This window comes from Nomascus leucogenys, chromosome 18 (assembly GCF_006542625.1).
Source record: "Nomascus leucogenys isolate Asia chromosome 18, Asia_NLE_v1, whole genome shotgun sequence".
Taxonomy (NCBI): Eukaryota; Metazoa; Chordata; class Mammalia; order Primates; family Hylobatidae; genus Nomascus; species Nomascus leucogenys.
Genome location: NC_044398.1, coordinates 65,831,176 through 65,849,900, shown reverse-complemented (window position 1 = coordinate 65,849,900; position 18,725 = coordinate 65,831,176). Strand labels below are relative to the sequence as shown.

The 18,725-nt window shown below is 37.7% G+C and overlaps 1 protein-coding gene across 2 annotated transcripts in view; it reads left to right on the top strand.

The window, feature by feature from the left end:
- The window catches only part of SLC38A9 (solute carrier family 38 member 9), an 83,234-nt gene that overhangs the window by 21,089 nt on the left and 43,420 nt on the right, over window positions 1–18,725 (top strand). For both annotated transcript variants that reach the window (XM_012497102.2, XM_030798315.1), the window contains 3 exons: window positions 15,515–15,647; window positions 18,266–18,387; window positions 18,525–18,588. In XM_012497102.2, coding sequence (XP_012352556.1) covers window positions 15,515–15,647; window positions 18,266–18,387; window positions 18,525–18,588 — 319 coding nt within the window. The remainder of the gene's footprint in view (window positions 1–15,514; window positions 15,648–18,265; window positions 18,388–18,524; window positions 18,589–18,725) is intronic.

Below are 18,725 nucleotides of genomic sequence, written 5' to 3'. Positions count from 1 at the left end.
TCTCTTTTCAGATAGTTTTGTTTGCTTAGTTGCCCTTTTGTATCCATAACTGCTTGCCTGAGTGGCTTCTTTCTTTCCTAGATCAATCTGTTCTAATTGATTTTACTGTTTGTTTACTTGCCTGGAAGCTAGTTTTGCTTTTTCTCCCTCTCTTATTATTATTATGATGCTCCTCCACTTATTTTGGGGTGTTCCTGATAAACCCATTATAAGCCAAAAATATCCTAAGTTGAAAATGCATTTAATACCCAGATAAAACCATCATAAAGTCAAAAAATCATAAGTTGAACTGCTGTATGTTGGGGACTATATTAGAGAAGCCTGAAGAAAGAGGGAGCCTCGTTGGGTTCGACTGGTACTCTTTAGGGCCACATCAAAAGTGTGGGTTTTTTGGAGGAAATAATATGAAGGGTTGGGCTAGCATTGTTCTCTGTCTGCTCAATATTGTAACATATCCAAGTATATATTTAGTCAAAAGGGTTTTGGTGCAATAATATAATTATACTATAAAAGCAGTAAAACCAATTGCAAGTATATAACAAGAGACTTGAAACGTCTTTTAACAAGCAGACTTAAAACCAAATATTACTGAATTGATGGAGGCACATGAAATGCAAGGGTCTTGTTATAGCTCAGTGGCTGACTATAGGCCAGTGATAAGGAATTGGTGTAAAAATTACACATTGAGATTATGCATCTTTGGCTTGCCTGATTTTTTTTAGTCTCATTCTGAAATTGTCCCCAAAGTCTATTACATAACTTTTCTATGCTTTATTTTAAGTTAGGAGATATGTTTTCTGTAAAATAATATTGGGAATTGTTTTGGCGCTATACTTATAAAAAGCCCTGGTTCATTTGCTAGAACATCATGCTTCCTTATTTTTTCTACTTCAGTAGTTTATAGTTTATCTTGGTATATTATCACTACTTCAACTAAGGTTATTTTTATCTTTGTTTAGTGTATACAGATCTGACCTGATACTTATTCTAACACTAGCTTTTTAAAATAACACTAGTTTTTACTTACGTCTCTCAAAACTTCTGCTTTTTTATTTACCTACACTTCATATACAGAATGGCTTCTAGTTTTACTTCTCTTAAATTGTCTTATTAATTTCAAATAGAGGCAAGCATTGGCCTTCTTTATTATGTCTTTGAGTGTAGCTATGCCTGGGAATTTACATGTTAAAATACAATTCATTATGTTATTTTCATTTGTTTCTCTTTTATATTATAGTGAGAGTTATTTTTATTTTTTAAAAATTATGTCTCTAGGTAGTTATATATTTTCTATTTTATTAAGGCTAGTAAATGGGGTATTAAAAATAATTGCTTAAAGAGGTCATGCCCTAGGGCCAGGCGCGGTGGCTCATGCCTGTAATCCCAGCACTTTGGGAGGCCGAGGCGGGCAGATCACGAGGTCAGGAGATCGAGAGCATCCTGGCTAACACAGTGAAACCCCATCTCTACTAAAAATACAAAAAAATGAGCCGGGCATGGTGGCAGGCACCTGCAGTCCCAGCTACCCGGGAGGCTGAGGCAGGAGAATGGTGTGAACCCAGGAGGCAGAGCTTGCAGTGAGCTGGGATCGGGCCACTGCACTCCAGCCTGGGCAACAGAGCGAGACTCTGTCTCACAAAAAAAAAGAGATCATGCCCTAATTCATACATTGCTGGTGGGATTAAAACATGGTACAAAGACAAGGATGCCCTCCCTCACTACTCCTATTCAACATAGTATTGGAAGTTCTGGCCAGAGCAATCAGGCAAGAGAAAGAAATAAAGGTCATTCAAATAGGAAGAGAGGAAGTCAAACTATCCCTGTTTGCAGATGACGTGATCCTGTATCTAAAAAACCGTATCATCTCAGCCCAAAAGCTTCTTAAGCTGATAGGCAACTTCAGCGAAGTCTCAGGATACAAAATCAATGTGCAAAAATTGCTAGCATTCCTGTATACCAACAACAGTCAAGCCAAGAGCCAAATCTCAAATGAACTCCCATTCACAATTGCTACAGAACAGTAAAATACCAGCCGGGTGCAGTGGCTCACACCTGTAATCCCAGCACTTTGGGAGTCCAAGGCGGGTGGATCATGAGGTCAGGAGATTGAGACCATCCTGGCTAACACAGTGAAACACCGTCTCTACTAAAAATACAAAAAATTAGCCGGACATGGTGGCACATGCCTGTAGTCCCAGCTACTCGGGAGGCTGAGGCAGGAGAATCGCTTGAACCTGAGGCAGAGGTTGCAGTGAGCTGAGATCACGCCACTGCACTTCAGCCTGGGCGACAGTGAGACTCTGTCTCAAAATAAATAAATAAATAATAAAAAATAAAATACTAGGAATACAGCTAATTAGGGAAGTGAAAGATCTCTACAAGGAGAGCTACAAACCACTGCTCAAAGAAATCAGAGATGACACAAAAAAATGGAAAAGCATTCATATGCTCATAGATAGGAAGAATCAATATCATTAAAATGGCCATACTGCCCTAAGCAATTTATAGATTCAGTGCTATTTCCATTAAACTACCATTGACATTCTTCACAGAACTAGAAAAAACTTTTAAAAATACATATGGAGCCAAAAAAGAGCCCAAATAGCCAAGGCAATCTTAAGCAAAAAAAAAAAAAAAACAAAGCTGGAGGCATCATGCTATCCAACTTCAAATTATATTACAGGAGTACAGTAACCAAAACAGCATGGTACTGGTACAAGAACAGACACACAGACCAATGGAACAGGATAGAGAACCCAGAAATAAGATATAATGGAATGTTATACAGCTATGAACATGAACAGACTATAGCTACATACAGAATATGGGTGAATGTCACAAAGATAATGTTGGCAAAAGAAGCCAGACAGAAAAATATATATTGTATTATTCTACTTTATGAGAAGTTCGAAAGCAAATGAAACTAATTTCATACATGTGTGCACATATATGTGTCTAGGAAATGCACTGAAATGTTAACAGTGGTTATTTCTGATAGGTGATTTCATTTTCTTCAATAACTTCTTGATTATCTTAAATGTAGACAATGTGCTACATTTCTAACGAGAACAAAGTTATTCCGAAAATATGGCATTCCTATAACTTAGGATAAAAATGGTATATACAAAATTAAAAACTCATTTTCTTAAAATTTTGTTTAAATTACCTTGGTAGACTCAGCTACTCAAGAGGCTAAGGCAAGAGGATTCCTTGAGCTGAGGAGTTTGAGGCCACAGTGCACTATGATCATGCCTGTGAATAGCCACTGCACTCCAGCCTGGGCAACATCATGAGACCTCATCTGTAAAACAAACCAAAAAACCTTTTGGTATATTTACTGTATTTACTCCTAGCCACCTTTTCTATGATGTTTTTAGATGAGATCACATAGTATATATAATTTATTGTGCTGCCTTTTCATTTTAAATTTATATTACATGCCATCGTAACTTCTGCAAGTTATTCCCTAGTTGTCTGTCTGCCTGCCTCCTTCCCTCTCTTCTTCCCCACCTCCCTGCCATCTTTCTTCCCACCCTCCCTCCCTCTTTTCCTCCTCTGCCTTCCTTCCTTCCTTCCTTCTTCTATTCTTTTGTCAGCAAACATTCATTATGTTCCTTCTGTTTGCCAGACACTTTACTCAAACACAGCTCCACCCTCCAGTGGGAGAGATGGATACCTAGCAAAAAATAAGGAGTGATAAATACTTGTTTTATGTGTATAAACACACACACGTTTGTTTGTTTTTGAGGCATGGTCTCCCTCTGTTGCCCATGCTGGAGTGCAGTAGCATGATCATAGCACCTTGTAACTTTGAACTCCTGGGCTCAAGCAGTCCTCCTGCCTCAGCCTCCCTGGAGGCTGAGACTACAAGTACATGTCAGCATGCCTCCTGCTTTTTCTATTTTTTGTAGAGAAAGGGACTTGCTGTGTTCCCCAAGCTGGTCTTGAACTCCCGGCCTCAATCAGTCCTTATGTTGGGATCACAAGCATGAGCCACCACACCCAGCCTATATATGTATATATTTAGAACTCATTTTTCATTAGGAAAAATATGAATTGAATGCATCCTGTACTAGCATTACCAAAAATCCTGTGGATCATACTCCTGTGAATGACTATGCTATAGGTTCTCGTTGTACCAGGAGTGGAATGAGGCCATATGTAATACTGATGACCAGGTACCTTGGGAAGGTTTCTGTGCAGGTGCTGCTTTGTGCAAGAACATTTATTGTAGTTGTTTTGGCTGAGGTTGAGGATTTTAAATGTGAGAGGTAGATTTTGCAAGGGATTAAGCTGAATGAGACCTAGGGACATCTGGTTATAAATATTACTAAAGGAAAAACCTATTCAGATGCTCCCTGGCATGGATCTGTTAAGGGCATATAGGCTCCTCCGTCACTCGTCTCCTTTGCCCGTCAAGGAGGAGAGCGGAAGACTCTTTTCCAGATCTAAGTCCTTAAGGGGGCCTTAAGATGGTCTAGGACAGGAGTTGGCAAACTTTTTTCTATAAAGGACACGTTAGTAAATACTTTAGGCTTTGTGGGCATATGGACTCAACTTCACCATTGTGGAGTGGAAGTAGCCATAGACAAAAACATAAGTGCATGGGCCTGGCTGTGTTCCAGTAAGAATTTTATTTACAAAAACAGGACATTTATGAAAACAGGACATGGGCTTGGATTTGTTTTATCAGGCCATAGTGTACCTACCCCTGGTCTGCACAGGACTCTAATGTCAGCAACCATAGGGACTTGTACTTCGTACTGCTGTGACACCCATAGGTATACCTCTTGCCTCGTTTCTGGGGAAGTTAATAAAAAGGCCAGGCTCATTCACCTTAATTTCAGTCTATCCCCACAATTCTAATAAAAATGTTCTGATCAAAATGGCTCTTTGGACAATAAAACAGCAAAACAGTCTCCAGCCTCTCCTAAACCCTGAAGCAAACCTGCAGTCCTTTGGCAAGGTCATCCAAAGATTTTAACTGCCATAAACCATAGGGGTAGAGATTGAAGCTAAGAATGATAGATAAGGGGAAAGTACTGGCTTTCCAACAGCAGTAAAAGGTTATATGATAAAAATTGTCCTTAAGACTCACCGAAATGCTGAAAGAAGAAATTTGTTTTACAGGCACTCTTCCATATTAGGAATTCTTTCTAAATATCATCTTAAATTTAAATAAACATAATTTAAGAGTGTTTTAATATTAAGATGTTTACATTTTTAATTATTTTAAATGCTGCGATTAGCAGCTTTCTACATAATTTTTATATCATATTTTGATTTATTTCTAATAGAGTCTCAAAGGTATGACTATTATAATGAAGGGTTTGAACAGAATTAAGGTTCGTAACACATATTGCGAATTGCTTTCTGGAAAGATTATGCCAACTTATACTTCTGCTAGCACTGTGTGAAAGTTCTTATTTCAGCATACACTTTCTAGTACTACTTTTTTCTTTTTTTCCTAAAATATCTCATATTTAGTTTGTAAAACTTTCCTATAGATAAAAATTAGTTGGTAGGAGCCAGTTGGCAGGGCAGGTTTCACTTTGAGCTCTTGCCTTTATCTGTTCTGTTATTGTGGGATTGATCTGCAGAATGTGGCTAGCAATAGATTCTGATCAGGCTACTACAATATTTGCCATCTGGATTGAAAATACAGCCATCATCTTTTGAATGACCAGTTTGTGTAAACCATTTGTCGATAGTGTCTTTCCAGTAGTAAAGCAGAATTTCTCTTTGTCTGCCTTTCTTGAGAGCCATGATGAGGATTTCTAAGGCTTGCTGTGTAGAATCCTTAAGTGCCTTAGTCCATTTGGTGCTGCTCTAAGGAATACTTGAGACTGGGTAATTTATAAAGAACAAATTTATTTCTCACAAGTCTGGAAGCTGAGAAGTCTGAGATCAAGGCACTGGCATTTGATCTGACATGGGCCTTGTTGCTGTGTCATCCATGGCAGAAGAGCTGAAGAACAAGCTAGCCAAATGCTATGCTAAGCCTCTTTTGTAAGGGCCTTTACGAGGGAGGAACCCTCCCAGCCTAATCACCTCCTAAAGGCCCCACCTCTTAATATCATCACATTGGCAATGCCTGAATTTTGGGGGGAACACTCAAACTATAGCATTAAGATATGGGAAAGGAACAAGAAAGAGTCTATTTTTCTTTGGTGATCTGTTTAAAGAGTAGATGTGTTTCGTTTGAATCACATCTATGTATAGTATTAAAAATAAGATGTATCTCAAACAAATGGAAGAACATTCCATGCTCATGGGTTGGAAGAATCAATATCGTGAAAATGGCCATACTGCCCAAGGTAATTTATAGATTCAGTGCCATCCCCATCAAGCTACCAATGACTGTCTTCACAGAATTGGAAAAAACTACTTTAAAGTTCATATGGAACCAAAAAAGAGCCTGCATCGCCAAGTCAATCCTAAGCCAAAAGAACAAAGCTGGAGGCATCACGCTACCTGACTTCAAACTATACTACAAGGCTACAGTAACCAAAACAGCATGGTACTGGTACCACAACAGAGACATAGATCAATGGAACAGAACAGAGCCCTCAGAAATGATGCCGCATATCTACAACTATCTGATCTTTGACAAACCTGACAAAAACAAGCAATGGGGAAAGGATTCCCTATTTAATAAATGGTGCTGGGAAAACTGGCTAGCCATATGTAGAAAGCTGAAACTGGATCCCTTCCTTACACCTTATACAAAAATTAATTCAAGATGGATTAAAGACTTAAATGTTAGACCTAAAACCATTAAAATCCTACAAGAAAACCTAGGCAATACCATTCAGGACACAGGCGTGGGCAAGGACTTCATGTCTAAAACACCAAAAGCAATGGCAACAAAAGCCAAAATTGACAAATGGGATCTAATTAAACTAAAGAGCTTCTGCACAGCAAAAGAAACTACCAACAGAGCGAACAGACAACCTACAGAATGGGAGAAAATTTTTGCAAGCTACTCATCTGACAAAGGGCTAATATCCAGAATCTACAAGGAACTCAAACAAATTTACAAGAAAAAAACAAACAATCCCATCAAAAAGTGGGTAAAGGACATGAACAGACACTTCTCAAAAGAAGACATTTATGCAGCCAAAAAACATATGAAAAAATGCTCATCATCACTGGCCATCAGAGAAATGCAAATCAAAACCACAATGAGATACCATCTCACACCAGTTAGAATGGCCATCATTCAAAAGTCAGGAAACAACAGGTGCTGGAGAGGATGTGGAGAAATAGGAACACTTTTACACTGTTGGTGGGACTGTAAACTAGTTCAACCATTGTGGAAGTCAGTGTGGCGATTCCTCAGGGATCTAGAACTAGAAATACCATTTGACCCAGCCATCCCATTACTGGGTATATACCCAAAGGACTATAAATCATGCTGCTATAAAGACACATGCACACGTATGTTTATTGCGGCACTATTCACAATAGCAAAGAGTTGGAACCAACCCAAATGTCCAACAACGATAGACTGGATTAAGAAAATGTGGCACATATACACCATGGAATACTATGCAGCCATAAAAAATGATGAGTTCATGTCCTTTGTAGGGACATGGATGAAACTGGAAAACATCATTCTCAGTAAACTATCGCAAGGACAAAAAACCAAACACCGCATGTTCTCTCTCACTCATAGGTGGGAATTGAACAATGAGAACTCATGGACACAGGAAGGGGAACATCACACTCCGGGGACTGCTGTGGGGTTGGGGGAGGGGGGAGGGACAGCATTAGGAGATACACCTAATGCTAAATGATGAGTTAATGGGTGCAGGAAATCAACATGGCACATGGATACATATGTAACAAACCTGCACATTGTGCACATGTACCCTAAAACCTAAAGTATAATAAAATAAAATTAAATTAAATTTAAAAAAAGATGTATCTCTCTCTATATATATATACACTGAAACCTTTACCTTCTTTCATTGTCTTTCTAGTTTTTAAGGATAGGAAATTTTAGTTAAAATGCTAGCCTGGCATTTTTCTTATTCCCCACTTTTATTTCCCCCATGGGGAATTGGGTTATGAAACTGGAAATTTTATTAATTTTCCAGAAATTGTTCTGGTGGGTTTGTGTAAGAAGGAGAGTAATAATTGGCACGGCATTGCAGTTACTCTTTATTTATAATTAAGAAACGCTCTTTATTTCAAAATATGAAGTTAATAATACTCTTAACTTATTGCACTTAAGTAGATTGAGATAATTTGTGATTTATTTTTACTTCCTAATAAAGTGGATAAAAGGAGAAGCTGCTTGGAAAACTTTCCCACTTGAGAAGTTTTTCCACATTCCTAATTTTCCTTTGTGGAATGTCACTCACCATTTCCAGTTCGGAACTGCTCTTTCTAGATAGTAGATGAAATGGAGTGGTTGTGGTGGTGGTGGTGGTGGTGGTGGTGGTACTCTTTACATCAACCTAGAGAAAAATGGAAGCATCTTAACTTGGTTAAAATGTTTCTGTTGTTTATATAATTCTTTAAGCCTCATTCTAGTGCTGCTGCTATTAAAAAAAAAAAAACAACTCAAAACTTGCATTTCTTTTACTGATCATTTTGTAGACATAAAAATAAGAGATTCTCAGCATAGTAGAATTTTTAAAAATTAATGGATTTTTTTTAAAACCAAAATTTAAGAACATAAATTGCATTGAAAAGAATTTTGAAATTTATTCTCAGCAGAATCTGTAATAAAATATATGGGCCTGAGAATTAATTTCCAGGTCAAGTTCTTTGTCTATATGTTGTTGATGAAGTTGTTTTCTTTCAACTAAGTAACAGTTTGGAATTCTAAAACAGAGAACTCATAATCTTCAACCAAGTGTTTATTAACATTTACTTTTTTCAAAAGCTTTTTCACCATGCCACTTGGTTAAAAAAAATAACAATCTTAAAAAAATGAGACTGTGTGTGCGTGTGTGCATGCACATATTCATTTGCAAATTATGTACATATACTTCTATACTTACATATTATATACTCTATAAAACATAATAGAAATTTTTCATTATTAGATATAATCAATCTTGATAAAATTAACTTTAAATTTGATTTATTGGCAGTATACTCAATTTTTTGTTTTCACTTTAACATTGTAATAGTCTTTATTATTTAATACTTTGTCACACAGTAATTTAAACTGATTCAAAGTTTATTCCAGGCCAGGCACAGTGGCTCATGCCTGTAATCTCAACATTTTGGGAGGCCAAAGTAGGAGGATTACTTGAGGCCAGGAGTTAAGACCAACCTGGGCAATATAGCAAGACTTCATCTCTACAAAAAATAAAAAAAAATTAATCAGGCATGGTGGCACATGTCTGTAGTCCCAGCTACTTGGGAGGCTGAGGCAGGAGGATTACTTGAGCCCAGGAGTTCAAGGTAATAGTGAGCCAATGATCACACCGCCACTGCACTCCAACCTGGGTGACAGAGCAAGACCCTGTCTCAAAAAAACAAAAAACAAAACAAACAAACAAAAAAAACAAAGTTCATTTCAGTCTCATCTGACAATTACATGTGATGTTTTTTGTTGAAATTTGCATGATGAATTTTCATCCTCCATAATATCATTCAATTCTTACATTTAGTGATTGCAGTACTAGTTTGTATATTTAGTATTCCATGCTATTTTTAAGCTCAAAATACTAGTGTTTTCATTGACTTAATACTGTTAATTTAGAAGCAACCAGTAATTGGCTGGGCACAGTGGCTCATGCCTATAATCTCAGCACTTTGGGAGGCCAAGGCGGGTGGCACACCTGAGGTCAGGAGCTCGAGATCAGCCTGGCCAACACAGTGAAACCTTGTCTCTACTAAAAATACAAAATTAGCTGGGTGTGGTGGCACATGCCTATAGTCCCAGCTACTCGGGAGGCTGAGACAGGAGAATTGCTTGAACCCAGGAGGCTGCAGTGAGCCGAGATTGTGCCACTGCTCTCCATCCTGGGCAAGACAGAGCAAGACTCTGTCTCAAAAAAAAAAAAAAAAAAAAAAAACCAGTAACCTTGTTCACCTTTTGTGGTTTTCTGTCTAGTCTGAGTTTTTCTCTCTAGCCTGTCCCCTAAGCTCTCTTCTCTTCTACTTTTCTGCCTTCCCCTTCATTTCTGACATCCTCCTAGCTCTACTTTACCACCCAGTTGTTCCAGCCACTACCCTCCCTCCCAACACACTGCACACTACACACATAACACACACACACACACACACACACACACACACACACACACAATAAAGAAAAAAAGTATTGATTGAGAGGGACTCCTCAGAAGGTGGCAAGTCTCTCTGTTGGGGGAAGGAGAAGAGTTGATAGACAGGACAATTCTTGGCCAGGCATGTTGGCTCACACCTGTAATTCCAGCATTTTGGGAGGCAGAGGCAGGAGGATCAGTTGAGACCAGCCTGGGCAACATACGAAGAGCCCCATCTCTACCAAAAAAAAAAAATTTTTTTTTTTTTTTAATTTGCTGGGCACGTTGGTGCACACCTGGAGTCCCAGCTTCTTGGGAGGCTGAGGCAAGAGGATCACTTGAGCCTCTTGTTGCTGCTGCGAGCTATCAGCGCACCACTGTACTCCAGCCTGGGTGACACAATGGGACCCTATCTCAAAACAAACAACAAAACAAGACCTACAATTCAGTAGCTTCTGGACAGAGTGGAGGAGCTGCCTAGCTGGTCTGAAAGTTCCACTGGAGGAGTACTAAACACTTTAGGAAGGTCCTGAAGTCTTTCTGGACTGATTACTTGAGAGGTGTCATTTTGAAAGACACACTGGGTGGAAGTTTACAAAGGGTAAAGAGGCATTGCATACAATCATATTGAATACTTTATGTTAGAATCATAACTGTTTAATGTTTATGTTTTTATTTTTTAATGTTTGTTTTTATATATTAGTGCTTTATTTGATACTTTATAATGTTTGTAAATTTCCACATTTGAAATATGTTGAGTATTTAATTTCACTGATTTCTAAACATCGTTATACTTCTGCACACTTTTCAATTAAAATATTAGTATTAATACTGGCATTACATGGAGTGAATACCAAGATACTGGTAGTGCAATTTGCTTTAGAATTATAATTATTACTTTGATTTTTCTGTCATGTTTAATGACAGGTTCAAAGACCATTTAAATTCTTCATTTGGAAGTTTTTAAATCTTAGAAAATTTTGAATCCATGTGTATGAAATTGCAGTTAGGAGTTTTTGTTGGTGACAGACATGTTCAGCAATAAAACCATCTAACAATGGAAACATTTCTAAACATTTATTATCAGAATGTTCTTTGTATAACATGTTTTTTTTTTAAAGCAACTACTTTCTCAGACGATTAAAATGCCATCTTTATCTTGAAGGGAGATAAATTAAGTATGTGGGAGGGGGTTGTTTTTAATATCTGCTGTGTACCTATGTAGCATACTATTGACAGCTGTGTGTCATCATAGAAAAAGTCATCAAATTCGGAGCAGTTGTTTCTTGTAGAAGAAAAATAGGTAGCTTGTTTAAGTTTGCCACAACATAACCAATAAGTTTCTGTATGATACAAAAGATTTTTGAGTCTCTCTCAATCTCTCTACTAAATTTTGAAAGGATGTGTCCACTTAAAATCTATTTTTAAAGGCTTATCTTTGATATATCACATGTACAAAGAAGTGCATTGTATATGTACAATTTAAGAAATATTTATAGGCCAGGTACGGTGACTCTTGCCTGTAATCCCAACACTTTGGGAGGCCAAGACAGGAGGATTGCTTGTGCCAGAAGTTTGAGACCAGCCTGGGCAATATGGCAAGACCCTGTCTCTATAAAAAATTTTTTTTTAATTAGCTGGGCATGGCGGTGTGCGCCTGTGGTCCCAGCTACTTGGGAGGCTGAGGCTGAGGCAGGAAAGTTGCTTGAGCCCAGATGGTTGAGGCTGCAATAAGCCATGTTCATGCCACTGCACTCTGGCCTGAGCAATAGAGTAAAATCCTGTCTCAAAAAAAAAGAAAGAAAGAATAATAAAGCCAACATCCATCCACGCAACATAAGGTCAAAACACAGCAGTAACCTAAAAGTTCTCCATGTGTCCTTCACCAAACACATCCCCCATCCTCCCTAGGGATGAGCACTATCTTGACTGTGTATAATTTCCCTATGCTTTATAATAGTTTTATTGTCTGTATATCCCTAAATTCTGAATTCAGTTGTACCTGGTTTTGTGCCTCATTCGGGGTACAGACCTTCTTAAGAGTGATGGCATTGTTATTAAATTTCAGAGAAGCATAACTGGTCAGCAGGAGGGTGGAGACAGATGTATAAGCCAAAAATTTTTAAGGAATTTAAGGAGTGGAACCTAGAAAAGGTGTTAGGTAGAAATAAGGTTTCTCTGTTTATACATGTATTAAATGAAAATATGAGGTTTGACTCACATTTTAAAATATTTTGTAAATTTTGCTTAATATTAAAAGCATTTTTTCTGTGGCATGACCATAAATATTTATAAGGTAAGACAAATATGACTTCTTTATTTTCAGTGTGGCACAGCTGAACTACATTTCAAATGAGAAGTAACATTGATAGGGAGCAGTCATGTGAAACTATGTTCAAAAAAAGAAAGCCCAAGTTTCAAAAGTCTTATTCTGAATATTGTTCTCTGTATGGTATTGTTTAATTTTAAAAGTGTTTTCATATCCAACTAAAGTTCAATTTAAAAATATAGTTTATATTTTTTCTTCTCAAATGAAGCTTTAAGCATATGTTTCTAATAATTCAGTTAAATATGCTGAGTTGTATATTTTTTGAAGAGAATCTGTTTTGAAAAGATTCCAAAATATTTGTTTGAACAGGCACTCAGCATCTCGATGAAAACTGTTGGAAAAGAAAAACTTTCAGAGTCATTCTGCCCTCAGAGTAGTCAAGCCAACTAAACTGGTACAGTTAACACTTCTGTAAGAAACCAGGAGCCAAGAAATTTAGCACTTCCTGACTGCTTTTCAGCAAGCAGGCCTCAAACCAACTTAGTGGTTGGAACCAATACCATTGAATTTTTAAAGTAAAAGGCTAAGAGTAGAACATCTACATCTTTTTCTATCAGTATGATATTTATCAGTCTCTTTTGGTAATCCATGACTAGCTTCAATCTTTGCCTTATGTTGGTATTAAAGCTATCATTCTTTCTTGAATTTTGTAGGGCATCATTTTTGCAAAGCAAAAAGAGAATGCATTATAGAGTGTGACCCCAGGTATAATTAAACCATCTGCCAGATATATTTTTATGTTGCTTTTTAGTACCACTGAGTGTAATAGTGGAGATGCAAATTATATTGGACATCATAATGCTTTGGGATAATTGGTAGTTACAGCAGACTACCAAATTTACAAGTAGGGATTGCTTTTTCAGCTTCTGATCCATTCATTTTTATTATATCCCTTTGAAATATATTGACACCACTTAATTCACTTGACAATAATATGCTTAGTGTCTTAGTTCCTTTTATTCTGCTGTAACAGAATACCTGAGACTGGGTAATTTTAAAAGAACAGAGATTTATTTCTTATAGTTCTGGAGACTGGGAAGTCCAAGGTCAAAGGGCCCACATTTAGGGAGGGACTTCTTGCTTATCACCACATCGTGGAAGGGCCAAAGAGTACATGAGAGAGGGTAGGGGGAAGGAAGGGAACTGAACTCATTCTTTTAGCAGGAACCCACTCTTATGATATTAACCTGCTCCCAAGATAATGTCATTAATCTGTTTGTGAACTCAAAGCCCTCATGACCTAATCACCTCTTAAAGGTTCCACTGTTGGGACTGTTGAATTGGGGATTTTCTTCCAACACGTAAACTTTGGAGGACATATTCAAACCACAGCACTAGTATGTATGATACGTCATATTGATCCCTATATCCACATATTTGCTCTATAAGTGCTTTATTTACATATTCATTGAGTTGACCTATATAGTACCCAGCATATTTAGGTGTTGCAGTAGAGAACAAATAATAAAAGATTCAAAGATTCTGTATGCTAACTAGAGAGATAAAACTAAGTTTAACACCTCTGCTACCATTTCTCAAATATCACAGAATTAATAAGAAAAATAGCAGAAATTAAATGTTCAGTCACTTGGTTTTTCAAGTACTTCCCACAAGATTAGATTAATGGCTGGGTGCGGTGGCTCATGCCTGTAATCCCAACACTTTGGGAGGCCAAGGCAGGTGGATCACCTGAAGTCAGGAGTTGGAGACCAGCCTGGCCAACATGGTGAAATCCTGTCTCTACTAAAAATACAAAAATTAGTCAGCCATGATGGTACACACCTGTAGTCCCAGCTACTCTGGAGGTTGAGGCCAGAAAATTGCTTGAACCCAGAAGGTGGAGGTTGCAGTGAGCCAAGATCGCGCCACTGCTCTCCAGCCTGGGCGACAGAGTGAGACTCTGTCTCAAAAAAAAAAACAAACAAACAAACAAAAAAAAGATTAGATTAACGTATCTCCAGAAATGATTACCATATGTTACTACATTTTAAGTTTCTTTCAGAACCATAAGTATAGAGGAGTTATGTGGAACCAATGATAAATCTGGATTTTTTTTCTTCTTTCTTTGGATCTGTGCCTGAAATGGCAAATTATGTACAATTTGGGGCACAGTGTCACTTATGACTTCAAGGAGTCTAAGAATCAGCAGAGGGATACAGTCTTTTCATAAAACTCTGCCTGGTCTTTTCATTTTGGATAGTATATTATTGGAAACTTCAGAAGAAAATGAGGGAGTTTCAGAAAGGAACTGAAGAGGTTAATGACTGAAAAGGATGATTGAACACCAAAATCTGCAGTTGATTAGGATGCAGTTGTGGAAAGGAAGCATATATATAAATAAAAGGGTATATTGCTAAAATCCACAAAAAGTAGAATGAGGCAAAATATCTCCATTGTCCTGATGTTCCATTTTATACTGAGTTGGATAAGTCTCATGAGGGATCTGATAGTTGAGGTCACTAATCCTTAATACATGAACCAAGGAATAAGAATTCTGTTTATCATAGGAAATAACTTTGGCCCATAAGGAAGGAGTAGAGACTCTTCAGGAGAGGGACATTTTAGTCCATAATTTCTCTGATTTAGTGCCAAAAGCTTTTTTGAGAGACTATTCAAAGCTGTCTTAAGTTTCATTGTTGGAAATTGATAGCTGCTATATTTCTTTTTAATAACTGTTTTAAGTTCTTTCTGTTTTGTCTTCTCTGTTGCTAAATTCCTGAAGATTACAAAAAAGTGTGCTTAAAGTAAAAGTGTTATGAGACAAAAGCTTTATTCTGTGGATAGGATAATACTTCTTTTGTGACATTTTCTGTTTGCACCAAAAGTGAGAAGTCAATGCCTCGCCTTTGTGCATCCCATTACTAATGGAGGACAAGAAGTTATTTTCTTCAAAGGCTGACTTCCAGAATTTTTGGCTGAATGCTGTTTGTCAAGTGTATATTCCCTTCCGTAGGCCTTTCTATATAGAGCCCACAAACATCGTGAATGTGAATCATGTCATTCAGAGGGTTAGTGACCATGCCTCCGCCATGAACAAGAGAATTCATTACTACAGCCGGCTCACCACTCCTGCAGACAAGGCACTGGTAAGAGACAAAACATTACTAATAGTCTAAAATTCAGTTGAAATGAACAGTGAACAATATAAGCCAGGGCACCTCCCAGTGACTGAACTTCTTTCTGACTGTATTTCAAGGACAGCATCATGCAAAGTCAAAGATAGTAATTAATACACATCCTGCATCTCAGGCCAGTTCATTCTTATCTAAATTTGAAACAATCTTTCTATGTTGACAACAACCTGGAGATTTTTTTGGATTAAATTCTCCTAATCCCCATTCCCCAAATCTCTGAGGAGGATAAATTACTTTTGAAATGGCAGGTTAGGCCATTGACTAATAGCAAATAATAACAGGTTCTGCTTAGTGTGGTCAGTTTTAACTTTGAAGCTATAAGGGAAATATTTTTTTAGAAATTTTCTACAAGAATGGGAAACTGGCCAAGCACAGTGACTCACGCCTGTAATCTCAGCATTTTGGGAGGCCAAGGCAAGAAGGATCACTTGAGCCCAGGAGTTCAAGACCAGCCTGGAGAAGATGGTGAAACCCTGTTTCTACAAAAAAAAAATTTTTTTAATTAGCCAAGCATGATGGCTCGCACCTATAGTTCCAGCTACTTGGGAGGCTGAGACAGGAGGATCCCTTGAGCCCAGAATGGATTCCTTGAGGATGCAGTGAGCTGTGATTGTACCACTGCATTCCACCCTGAGCAAAAGAGATAGAGTGTCGCTCTATCACCTAGGCTGGAGTACAGTGGCGCCATCTCAGCTCACCACAACCTCTGCCTCCTGGGTTCAAGCCATTCTCCTGCCTCAGCCTCCTGAGTAGCTGGGATTACAGGTGTGTGCCACCACGCCTGGCTAATTTTTGTATTTTGTGTAGAGACGGGGTTTCACCATGTTGGCCAGGCTGGTCTTGAACTCCTGACCTCGTGACCCACCCACCTCAGCCTCCCAAAGTGCTGGGCTTACAGGCGTGAGCCACTGTGCCCAGCCATGTGACCCCATCTCTTAAAAAAAAAAAAAAAAGAATGAGAAACTGAAATATGTACACGTAAATATAGTAGTTTCTTATTTAGCATTATTCTTTTATTGATCAAAACCAGTAGTCAAAGGGCCAGATACTAAATGTCTTAGACTTTGAGGTCACATACTGTCACATGATATTCTTCATTTTACGATCATCAAAATTATAAATTATAAAATTTATAAAATTATAAAAACCATTCTCAGGAAAGAGGCTGTATAATAATTAGGTTGAAGGCAGGTTTGGCCTATGGGCCAGAGTTTGTTGACCCTTGATCTTCTAAAAATCTCTATTACTATTTTAGGATAAAAAATATGTAAGTAATTTGGTAGTTTATAAAAACTACCACATATGAGATATTCAGAAACTTGCAAGTTTAACTGAAAATAAGAACATTCTGGGAGAAAATAGGATTTTGAAATTAGTATTACTAATAAAAAGAAGAGAACCAACATTCATTAACATTTAATAAGGACCAGTGATTGGGCATCACTGGAATGTAGCTATCTCATTTAAGCCTAAACAATAGCTGTGTGAAATAAATATTAAGATTTCCTCTTGTATGGCCAAAATAGGGATTTCCAAAATGTTCTGGGTAGGGTAATTTTTTTCCCAATTTTTTTTTTGGCTTTTTCCCCTTAGGCTTTGACATCAGTAGTTGTGGCAAAGTCTTAGTTCCATAATGGAATTACTTAAGCCCTTGGAGGAGTAGAGGTAATCCCGTATCTCTGGGTGTAGTTGAGACCTTCTAGAGGCTCTGCTCTTGGAAACAAACCTCCAAGATCCCAGTTGAGCAAGTTTATACCTGCATGTATATTGTTTGCCTGGAAATAGAGTCAGCATGTGCACCAAAGTTGAATGCCGTTTGTTAACTGACACTGAGATGAGTCTAGCAAGTCAAAGTATATAAACAGTGATGTAAAATTAACAATGATATAACCATTCTTAATGAATGTGTGTATACATCTACACTCGTTTTCTGAAAATCTCAAAATTATTTTGGATTTTTAAACTCTTGCCTTTTTAGTTAGATTTTCTATATTTGAAAAATAATTTTTAAATTCACTAATCAGGGATGCATAGTACTTGCATCCACACTTGTTTTCTGAAAATTCCAAAATTATTTTGGGTTTTTAAACTCTTGCTTTTTTTATAAGATTTTCTATATTTGAAAAACCATTTTTTAATTCACTAATCAGGGATGCATAGTACTTGTTTATGATAGTTAAAATGTGTCTAGAGGGCCAGGCGTGGTGGCTCACGCCTGTAATCCCAGCACTTTGGGAGGCCGAGGTAGGTGGATCACAAGGTCAGGAGATTGAGACCATCCTGGCTAACACGGTGAAACCCCGTCTCTACAAAAAAATTAGCCAGGCGTGGTGGTGGGCACCTGTAGTCCCAGCTACCCGGGAGGCTGAGGCAGGAGAATGGCGTGAACCCGGGAGGCGGTGCTTGCAGTGAGCCGAGATCACGTCACTGCACTCCAGCCTGGGCGACAGAGCGAGACTCCGTTCAAAAGAAAAAAAAAAGATGTCTAGAGTCAGTTGTTCTGATGTGTAGAAAATATCCTATTTTGCATTTCCTGGTTCTGACATTTCTCTGTGTTTCCTTTTTACCAGATTGCCCCAGACCATGTAGTTCCAGCTCCAGAAGAGTGCTATGTATATAGTCCATTGGGCTCTGCTTATAAACTTCAAAGTTACACGGAAGGATACGGTAAAAACACCAGTTTAGTAACCATGTGAGTGAAACTGCTTTTTGGAGCATGACTTAAACTGTATATGAATGAAAATTACTGGTTATTTTAATTTTTGTCTCAATTAAAATATTTGAAGAGTCAAACTCCATTTTTTTACTGCTATTACTCTGTGTTTTCAGTTTTATGATTTGGAATACCATGATGGGAACATCTATACTAAGCATTCCTTGGGGCATAAAACAGGTAATACTAATTTTTCAGCACACTTTTTGCCTAAATGTTTTTCTTTTTATATTGTAAGTTTTATAACAGAGGTTTTAATAAATCTACATAAAATTCATTAAAGAAAATAGATGGTTATATGTAGTTTTTCATGAGTT